The sequence below is a fragment of the Trichomonas vaginalis genome, chromosome V, assembly GCF_026262505.1.
Source record: "Trichomonas vaginalis G3 chromosome V, whole genome shotgun sequence".
Taxonomy (NCBI): Eukaryota; Parabasalia; order Trichomonadida; family Trichomonadidae; genus Trichomonas; species Trichomonas vaginalis.
The window spans coordinates 24657198-24668167 of NC_067207.1; the positions used below are offsets into that span (position 1 = coordinate 24657198).

Below are 10970 nucleotides of genomic sequence, written 5' to 3' on the forward strand. Positions count from 1 at the left end.
TAAACCAGAACGAACCATTACCACCTGACGGTCCGTTCTGGTTTATACGCCCACCAACAGATTTGACAGTTTATAGAAACGTGTTTGACCCTCAAAATGTTATGTGTCATGCAAGTTTTAGTTCAAGCAACAATAGTTTTCTTTGTATTGGTAAGGACTTTTATGACTTTGCTTCTAAATTCTACGAACCACCTAGTAAAGTTTCTCTGACTTTCAAGTTTGGTTCACAACAAATGGTGTGCAACATATTGTTCCATTGTACTACGACTTTTATCTCGAATTGTCTTTCATATATAACTACGGAGAAGTGCTGAAAAAGTATTGAAAAAAGAGTTTTGGTTAGATGTTTTTTTAGGTGTGCCTATGTGCCTATGTGCCTCGGTCATTTTAACTTCTCTGAAAAAGTGTGACAACACGACATTTTGACAACATCGTAGAAAACACACAAAACTCTTGAATTTGTATAAAAAAAAGCAACCCGCGGAATTCCGGCGGTTGGTATATTCTTCACAAAATGCTTGTTTTGAGGTCGAGCCACTTTTGGCTCCACCGTATTTTTCAACCAAAACTCATGAATTTACACCAAAAAATATATTTTAGGTGGAACCAGGTCACCAGGTCACCAGGTAATTTTAACTTCTCTGAAAAAGCGAGACAACATGACATTTGACAACATCGTAGAAAACACACAAAACTCTTGAATTTTGTATAAAAAAAGCAACCGTCGGAATTCCGGCGGTTGGTATATTCTTCACAAAATGCTTGTTTTGAGGTCGAGCCACAAACGGATGTCCGACGGTTAAGCCACAAACGAATGTCCGACGGTTAAGCCACAAACGGATGTCCGACGTCCCACCAAAAAATATTTTTTTATTTTTATTGTAAGAACAGAAATGTCAGTCGAAGCAAAAACGTTCACGAACAAATCTAATGGCGAAACATTCACAAAAGGCACCTATAACGGTATTGAAGTCTTACGTAGAGACAAGGATGGTTATATAAATGCAACAAAGATATGTCAGCAGTTTAGGAAAGACTTTAGAAGGTTGTTGGAAAATAAGTCCTGGGAAGAGTATTTTAAGGCATTTTGTGAAGAATATACCACCCCGCGGAATTCCGCGGGTTGCTTTTTATACAATGTTAATGCAGGAATTCCCGATGAAATCAAACAGGTTAGAGGAATGTATGTAGACCAAGACTCGTAAACTATATTGCAATGTGGGCTTCTCCAAAATATTGTATAGCAGTTGGAAAAATTATGGACTCCATAGACAAGAAAGTTCATGAGAAGTTAGATGAAGAAGAACTTGAAGATACAGTAGAGAATGCAAAACCTTTGTTTGAAGAAGAAGTTAGAAAAATGCATGAAAACAAATAGAACATGAACGTGAGATATGTTCTGGTTATAGAGATTCTCCATACGAACTAGACCAATGGAACAAGAAGATTTAAAGAGAGAATTTAGAGAATATGAACTCGCTAAGATAGCATTAGAAGCTGCAGAAAAGAAGTTAAAGCTTGGGGTCGTTTTGTACAAAAATATTGTGAGTAAATGAACCATTTTGTTGCTGAATTCAATAAAAATATATTTTAGGGTAGAAGGTTAGATATAACCTGTCTTCTACCCTCTTTTCTACCCTCTTGAATTTTCATGATTTCATCGTAAATGTTTTGTCAAGACTTCTTCGTACATGTTTTGTCAAGACTTCTTCGTACATGTTTTGTCAAGACTTCTTCGTACATGTTTTCTAACCTCATGAGTTTTCCCGAAATAAAAAATAAAGTTTGGTTTTTTTTAAAAAAAATATTTTTTTATTTTATTGTAAGAACATGTTAGCAACAACAGCACCAAACTCGTTAGTCATGAACCCAACTTCAATGTTAGTAGAGATGAAAGCTTCATTCCTTCTTCATATTACTTTTGAGACAGAAATCCAGAAGATAAAGCAAGAACTTTTAACAAGTACTTTGGACTGTAGTGCGAAAGATGAAACAAATGAACAGTATCTTTATGAAATGCAGGATATTATTGACCATCTACCTAAACTTCCTGAAATCCAACAACAAAAGCTTACTATTCCAGAATTCGATGAAATAGAAGTCAAAGCAACTGACTCAGTAGAAATAAAGAAGTTCATACGAAAGGTAAACTATGAGTTTCTTGGATTTCATTGCAACCATAAGGTTATGGACAAAGATTGCGACATGGTATATAAGAATGTTTCTGACATATATAAATCTGAAGAATTTAAGACCTACGACAACTTTGTTTCGTTAGCTGCAAAATGTGTATGGCAGATAAGAGATAAAGATAGAAGAGGTAAGATATGGAATGAACAGATAAAACCAACTGCTTCAGATTTAAAGAAAACCATTGACGCCTTGGTTGTTTTAGCAGGTAAGGTTTCAGAATATAACGCAAAGTTGAACCCACAATGTTCTAAATGTAAAGCAGCAATGAGGAAATATAACTACTCCGTCAAAGAGATAGAACGTATGAGAAACGACTATGCAGACTTAAAGACAGAAATGTCAAACAATGAGTTTGAAACAGTTGGAAAGATAGACAATGACACCAAAGTGGTTAGAATAGGTGATTTAAACGTAAGATACTCAAAGAAATACAACAAATATTCTTTGTCAGACATTTTATCTCCATCTGGAAAGAAAGCAAAGGACTGGGTTAGAATTGCTTCTACTCAGAAAATTTTGACAAGAAATCCTGAGCTTATGATATCGGTAAGATTCTATGGAACTACAGCATATCTTATAGACAAAAGTCTTATACCAATAGTTTTGTTATGGATTGACCCAGTTGTTGGATATAACTTCATAACATATGGTTTATTCGACTCAGAACGTTGCAGTGAAGGCTTACTTTACATCGTTCAGAAACCGAAGGACTTCAACACAAAAAGATATAAGATAGGAAGGACATATAATATAACTCTAAGATATGACAGTACAGTCAATAGAGTCAAGGTTGTGTTAGTTAACGATATGAGAGCTGCTGAAACAGAACTACTTGAAAAGTTTGAGAAAATGTATGGTGCTCCCATAAAAGGTAAAGAAACGTTTGAAGTAGATGAGATAGATAAAGCTATAAAATTATTTGACGAAGTTGCTGAAAAATACATGTAAAAATAACGTTTACCATGTAAAACGCTTATAAAATAACTGGGGTAGAAAAGAGGGTAGAAGACAGGTTATATCTAACCTTCTACCCTAAAATATATTTTTGCTGAATTCAGCACAAAAATCTGAGTAAAATGGCATAAGATTGCTTACCATGTAAAACCGAGAGAAGAGATTCCGTACGAAAACAGTGAAGCACAGCGAGTAGGTAAGAAAACGTAGTCGCCAAAACTCTATGAAAATCGTGAAAATTCTCTAGACCGTTTTTTTCCCTACTCGCCAAAACTCTATGAAAATCATGAATTTCCTTAAGATACAAGATAGAAAAAATAAAGTTAATTTTATTTTTTTTTATTTTTTTATTTTGTATGTAAAGACAGATATGTCAACAACAGAGAACACAACAACTGCTATCGTTCATGAAGCTATAAATGAAGAATATGAGTACATACAGTTTAACAAACAACTCCGTCTCATTCGTTCGGTCAAAGATGACATGTACCAAATGCAAAGTATTTTGACAGCATGTTTTGCTCCAGATACTAAGAAACCACAAGACTGGTTTAGGAACCAAAGCACACAAGAATTTTTGAGCGAAGCACAGCGAGACATACTTTTTTCTGAAAACAGTGAAGAACAGCGAGTAAGTAAAAAATCTTACTCGCCAAAACTCTATGAAAATCGTGAAAAATTGCCAAACGGTTTGAGAGGATATTATGTACATAGACTTCTTGTAAATGCTGTTGCAATGTGGGCTTCGCCTCGTTATGCTTGGAATATTTACAGACTTCTTGACGAAATTCACAGACAAGAACGTGAAGAGCTAGAGAACAAGCTTGAAGCAAAAGACAAAAGCATTCAGAAAAGAATACCACGTTCGGTACCAAAAGGAAAGGAAAAGAACTATAAGTATATGATTTACACTGAAGAGATGGAAAATGAAGAAGACAGAGATATGGTTATGTTGCATTTAGTCAGAAGAAACAACAAAAGCTTTTACGACCTTGCTAAGATTTACAAATCTGACAGAAATTGGTTCTATCGCGAAAACTTACCGATTTCAATGACACCAAATGAAGATGTTAAACAGATAGTTCAAGATACGTTACCTCAAACACACTATGATATGAAAGGTTGTACAATACTTACCTTCAAAGAAGATTTGCCATTGTTAAAGGAAAAAATAACAGAGTATTTTGACAACTTCAAACAAGCAGAGTAAATGAACCATTTATTTTTCAAGCTTGCCTTTTACATTCTGCCTGAGGAAGTCTTTAACAAGCTCGTTAATTTCAATTAGATAAATTGCTTCGTCTAAGGGTCAAGCTCCATACTGAGTCAGTACAATATTGTACTTTTTCAAGACAATGTTGTATAAATTCAGTACAATATTGTACTTTTTCAAGACAATGTTGTATAAATTCAGTACAATATTGTACTTTTTCAGAACAATGTTGTATAAATTCAGTACAATGTCTCTCAAATTTGAGTACAGCTGTACTTTTTCAGAACAAGTCTTGAACTTTTTCAGAACAATGTTGTACTTTTTCAGAACAATGTTGTACTTTTTCAAGACAATATTGTACTTTTTCAAGACAATATTGTACTTTTTCAAGACAATATTGTACTTTTTCAAGACAATATTGTACTTTTTCAAGACAATGTTGTATAAATTCAGTACAATATTGTACTTTTTCAAGACAATGTTGTATAAATTCAGTACAATATTGTACTTTTTCAGAACAATGTTGTATAAATTCAGTACAATGTCTCTCAAATTTGAGTACAGCTGTACTTTTTCAGAACAAGTCTTGAACTTTTTCAGAACAATGTTGTACTTTTTCAAGACAATATTGTACTTTTTCAAGACAATGTTGTACTTTTTCAAGACAATATTGTACTTTTTCAAGACAATATTGTACTTTTTCAGAACAAAGACGGTTAAGACACAAACGAATGTCCGACGTTCCTCTTCCTGAATGTCTTCCAAAGCCAGAAGAACCGACAGCCCCAGCACCACAACAGACTAAGACTCAAACTCTTTATTTTTCAAGCTTGACTTTTTACAATTTGAACTTTGTTCGCGTAGATGTGAATTCTGAAAGAAGTATGAGGGTCTTGTATGACTTTGTACTTCTCCCATAGTTCATGTCTGTCAAACTTACCTGCCATGGACTCTTTCATAAGTTCCATGAAATCGTCTTCGGACAATCCAGGGAAAAGTATAATGTCAGTAAGTATTCTCTTTACATCCTTACTTAAACTCTTGGCTGTCTGTACACAAATGACAACTGAGATGTTAAAGTGTCTGAGCTTCTTAAGAATTCGACACATGTCTTGTTCTCTGTTCTTTAACAAAGGATGAGAAGCAAAGTCATCTAAGATAAGAAGACATCTATGAGGGTATGTCTTCCAATCGTAAGATTGCAATTTCTTCGAAATGTATTCTATCTCTTTCTGTTTGTTTCTGAAGTGTTTCTTCTCTAATATTCTCTGCATTTCCTCATTTGGGTCTTTAAACTTCGAATTGACATACTCATTTATAGCATTGTACTTCAAAACTCTTCTTTGGTACTTCTTTATCCAATCTAACAACTCAGAGTCTTTTATACATACTAACTTAGACTTCTTTATAATATCTTTGAACGAATTACGGTTTGATCGAATTGACCAGAAGTACTACAAATAACAACTAACTCATAGAATGGGTTCTTCTCATCTAGTTCTTGTTGTTGTGCAGCCATTTTAAGATAAGTGAAAGTCTTACCCGACCCAGGTGGTGCAATTAGACCTGTTATACCATTCTGAGCAAATAGGAACTTGTCATGTATGGGTTTTATCTGAGCATTTTCTAACTTCCTCTTGTTCTTGTTTAAAACATTCTCAAATTTTTGTCAATGTCAGCAAACTTTTTTTCTAACATATTTTTAGAAAAATTAAAAATTTTATCTTTTAGAAAATGTCTAGCGATTTCGCTATCTATATTCGAGACAAACTTTTCGACAGCAAAACATCTGTCGACCATAAAATCTTACATAGTGTAAACAAGAAAGGTGAATTTGTTCTAAAGTTCTGTTTCTGGGAATATGACAAGAACCATAAAACATTAGGCAGAGAAGTCTTAATTTGTCAATGACAGACTTGTTGACAGAGATGACGCCGATTGGAAGATGAAGTCCAACAAAAGTTCTTAGAATGCAAAGAAGACACATGCGCTGTTCTTGAAGATGAAATAGAAAACAGAATAGATGAGCTATTAAAGGACAAAGAACTTTTACATAAATATGGTTCTGAGAAATTTGACATAACTCCACCAGAAAAGAAGAAGAAGAGAGAAAAGAAAGAAAAGAAAGAAAAGAAAGTAGAAGAGAAGAAAGAACCTGAACCAGAGAAGGTGAGATATGACATGTAAAAATAAAATTTTATTTTTAGAACATTTCTGGGTCAATGTCAATGTTCTCTTCCTCTTTAGGAGCAAACACTGGCTTAGACTCTAAAATCTTTTTACCTAATTACCCTGAACTTCAACTATCTTAGACTCATAATATTCATAGTCGTCTGCTTTCTTTGGTTCATAAGGTATAACAAGTTTGTATGCTTTACCTTCTTCGAGTTTGAGAACTTCTGTCAAAATTTTCTTTGACTGTCAACATACCGTCAATGTATAAGTCTTCAAATTTCGCACCATTTTTAGTCACAATAGCAAACTTAACTGGTTCGATGTTCCAAACTTTGTCAAATGTAGACTTTTCAAAATGTAGAAGTAAACATTCAAATATGCGAATGAGCTAACTTATCTTTGACTTCTGTCATGTACTTATTTACTGAAAATTTTGTCATCTTTTCTATCGGATAAAAAAATATTTTTTTTTAAAAAAAAACGTTTTAAAATGGTATGCCATATAGCTTCTTGAATTTGTTAAGAAGTATTTTAACGTATTTTCCATCTGTATCTCTAGTGTTTACATAAGCATAGCCATCCTTAGTAAAACATACTTGTAATTTCCTATAGTTTACGCCGGTATAAAAGTAGAAAGAGTCTTGTTCTTCGCTATAGTAGTAAAACTCAAACGTATGCTTGCCATAGTCTGTAATTTCAATTGCTTCATCTTCTAGTTCGTCGACAAATTCGAATACAATATCTCGAAATTTGCTTTTGTTCTTATTGTTTTCAGAACGAGTGACCCAACGCAAGTTTTCAAGTCTATTGTCGTTTCTTATACGGTTTATATGGTCTACAAAAGGTAGATTGTTAGGGTTCGGTATAAAATGAGTTGCAATGACAACATGTTTTAAATAGTGTTTTCCACCCATCTTCATCCTAGCATATCCTTTATTTTGCTCCCATTCGCTTAAAACTCTTTTTGTCTTTTTGTTTCTGACTTCAAATGACTCACAACAGTGAATTTCATATTTCTCATCTAACAAACAAGTTTCCCAACGGTCTTCTCCAACAAACTCAGCGTACATTTCAAATAAAATAAAAAAATATTTTTTTTAAAATTTACTCAGAAAAATTTTTCTTTGTATATACGCCGTTCTGAACATCTAAAAGATTTTTGACATTTGCCAAGAATGTTCGTTTAGACGCTGTCATATAACCATACTCTTGACAATATTGTTTATATTCATCATATAAAGACCTTTCATCTAAACACTCAAAGTTAGTCTCATCTATAAACAGTTCATATACACTCTTGTTTGCTTCTAACAATGTTTGTCTCTCTTCGGTATGTGGAATTTGTCTTGGATTGAACTTTGAAATATCTAATGTCATAAAGTATGAGAACAAGTGGTTGTAAAAGTCAGATGTCAAAGTTTCTGCTAAGTCGTCAAAATATTCTGTATCTTGCATATGAGAATCTGACGTTCTGACAACTACATATCTTCTGTCAGAACTTTCTAACTTCATCGGAACAGCGTTGTTTGAAACCATAATGAAATTTGCAACATTTTCACAAACTCTTTGGTCTTTATATTTTCTTTCAACAACTCCAACTTTGTCTGTTATAAGACTCTTCAAAGCATCTGAGTTCAAAACCTTTGTTGTATCTATACTTTGAAGTTCATTGCAAACTATAAGTTTCATATTCTCTATTGAAGAGTTAAATTTACCGCAGATGTTTTCTAAGTTTGTCATATTCGGATTCGAATAACCTTCTAACAGTTTGCATAAGATATCTGTAAAGAATGTGTTCTTACCTGTTCCTTGTTTTCCAATTATAATGAGAGCAGTTTCATTTTTAGCACTTGGATGTTGTAAGATGTTTGCAAACCAACATAAGATATACTCATAAACCTTTTCGTTTCCATTGCATATAATTTCTTTGACATGGTCTAACCAAGCTTCTATAATATTTTCTTTCCATTCTACTTGTTCATATTTATATCCAGTGAAGATAGAATAGAAGTTTGGAGAAGGTGTATAGAACTTTATACCTCGAACTGAAAAATCTTCTAACTTTGACAATAAGATATCCCAAGCATCTAACATCTTCATGCCAACCTGTACAACTTTTATTTTCTTAAGTTTCTGTCTACATTCTTGTTCTGAAACTATTGTCGCTCTTGGTTTGTTAAAGACAACATCCCATTCTTTCATGACATAACATTCTGGGGCAGAGTCGACATAAATGACTAAACGTTTCAAATTCTCGACTGCTTTGTTATAGTCTCTAAATGGACACATATTTCTGAACGCTTGGAAGTCATAAAAATCTGAAACGTCTATTCTGTACATTTTTAAAAAAAAAAAAAAAATTTTTTTTTATTCTTGAGCTATTTGTTGTTGCATTTGTTCCATTTGTTGTTCTTGAGCTATTTGTTGTTGAAGTTGTTCTTGTAATACAATACTTTCACCAGTTGCATCTTCCAATTCGAAACTTTCTGCCGTCATTGACAAATACATAGGACATAAAAGTTTTACAGGAACAAAGTTTGCGTCAACTAAGGTTAAGTTTATGTTTGCTAAAGTGTTTGAGTTTACTAAAGCTGAAAACTCTGCATTCGAATGAACAATAGGCAAACCAGCAGAGAAAGTATTGTTTATACGCATGAGTATCTTTTGGTCATAGTAGTTTCTGTCGACATTCGAATAACACTTTGAACCTAAGTTTGAAACAATATATAAAATAGGTGTACTTAAAGTCAATGGAACAGACATTCCTTGTATGACACCTTTTCCTGTTATAGGAAACTGTTGGTAGTAAAAACCAGATATAAGTTTTGTATTATAGCTCATATCGTTTATACTAAACTCAGTCGGACATCCAAACATAATGAAACCTGCTCTAGTTGCAGCACATGTTACATCCGTCCTTAAAGTATTAAATAAGTCAACAAAACCTGTTGGTGGTATATCTGAGTAAGTATCTTCAAAGAAGTATTTTTTACCATTCACAACAACAAAGTCTTCTGGTGTCAAAAGAGCAAAACAGGCTTTAGTCGTCATCGTGTTTAAGGTTAGTTTACAATATCGTCCTTGAGGACTTTGTAAGTTTGTTGTTATAGAATTATATGACTCAGGGTTTTTAGTCGTAATAGTATAAACCACTATGTCTTCTGCCATTTACTTAGCAAGTAAATTTTAATGAAATGTTGTGGTCGTCAAATATTTTTATAACGTCTGGGAAACTATACTTTAAGTTCAACGTTTCACCTCCTTTCATAACGTATATCTTGTCAATGACATTATATGAAACACCACAGCAACTAACGTCGGGTTCTATTTCTTTGATGTTTATATCGTCTGCCTCTGTCAAAAGTTTCAATAGTTCTTTCAAAACTTCATGAGGTGCGATGACATATGAGTTCACTTTTACAGGGTTGTGTTCGACCAAGTTTAACATTATACCCAAAGCCTGACAAATCTTCTCCTGAGTTTTAAGTTTGTCTTTAAGTTGTTGGTAGTCGTTTCGAATATCTGCAACAGAACTTAAGTCTCTGCTAACTTCAGGATATGTTGGTTGTTCTTTTACAGGAACTATTGTTATACCATCTTCGTCTTCGTATGGTTTCCCCACTTCAACATCTCTTTCTTTGACATTGACAACAACACTTTGACTGTTTGTTTGAGTTGGTGAATTTAACTTCACATCTGCCACCGCCATTAAACCTTTTGAAACACTTACGCTTCTATTTTTCGGAAATGACATTTTACTTAGAAAAAAAGATGGACGTATTTGAGTATCTCTTCGAATTGAAGCAAAACAAAGTTTACACACACAAACAATACAAGTTCATTGACAGAGTAGTTCTTTATACAAACAATGGAAAATGTTATAGAATAGCAGTCTTTGCTGAACCAAAATATTTTCATAAAGCAAAGAAAGTTGGTATAACTGAAATGGTGAAAGTTCTTGAAGCAGACAAAAATATAACAACAAAACTTACAGATATTTCTAAAGGTAAGTTTATAATACAATTTTATGTCAAAACTGGCGTACTGTCAATATTTGACGGAGAGAAGTCAGTTCAAGAACAACTTACTGACCTGCTGCCAAAATCTGCTCGATGGAAGCTGTCGTTATGCCAATCTGAGGAGCCCCAGCAGGTTTCATCGAACGAATCTTCAAAAGAGCATCTTCTGTGAAAAGTGCTATTGGTTTTGTAAACTTCTTTGCTTTCAATTCATTTGGACCGTCTCTGTCACCAGTATATTGTATTTGAACTGTACCAACAGTTGAAATACCACCCATAAAGTCTTCTGAGTCAGCAAATGGAATGCCAAGCCAAAAGTTTGAACGGTCTCCATTTGTATATTGAGTTTTTTGACCTCCTGTATGAGTCCATACTTTCACATATGGCATAATAGAACTTTGCATTTCAGGGTTAAT

At 33.6% G+C, this 10970-nt stretch overlaps 4 protein-coding genes and 1 pseudogene across 5 annotated transcripts, besides 1 other annotated feature; 2 read left to right on the forward strand and 3 right to left on the reverse strand.

The window, feature by feature from the left end:
* Positions 1 to 9424: part of a mobile genetic element that runs on past the window's edge.
* TVAGG3_0396390 lies at positions 894 to 1552 on the forward strand (annotated as a pseudogene). Its single transcript has one exon. A coding segment is annotated over exon 1 (659 nt).
* TVAGG3_0396400 (organellar and viral DNA polymerase type B) lies at positions 2017 to 3049 on the forward strand (the record flags this gene model as incomplete). The annotated part of the gene is made up of 1 exon (XM_051232516.1): positions 2017 to 3049. A coding segment is annotated over one exon (1033 nt), but the record flags the coding sequence as incomplete, so codon positions are not given.
* TVAGG3_0396410 (His-Me finger endonucleases family) lies at positions 7021 to 7449 on the reverse strand (the record flags this gene model as incomplete). The annotated part of the gene is made up of 1 exon (XM_051232517.1): positions 7021 to 7449. One exon carries the CDS (start codon positions 7447 to 7449, stop codon positions 7021 to 7023), a length of 429 nt encoding a protein of 142 aa, XP_051102247.1.
* On the reverse strand, positions 8043 to 8875 carry TVAGG3_0396420 (uncharacterized protein; the record flags this gene model as incomplete). The annotated part of the gene is made up of 1 exon (XM_051232518.1): positions 8043 to 8875. A coding segment is annotated over one exon (833 nt), but the record flags the coding sequence as incomplete, so codon positions are not given.
* Positions 9425 to 9838: 414 nt separating the features above from the next.
* On the reverse strand, positions 9839 to 10289 carry TVAGG3_0396430 (protein of unknown function, DUF4106 family; the record flags this gene model as incomplete). The annotated part of the gene is made up of 1 exon (XM_051232519.1): positions 9839 to 10289. A coding segment is annotated over one exon (451 nt), but the record flags the coding sequence as incomplete, so codon positions are not given.
* Positions 10290 to 10970: the final 681 nt, after the last annotated feature.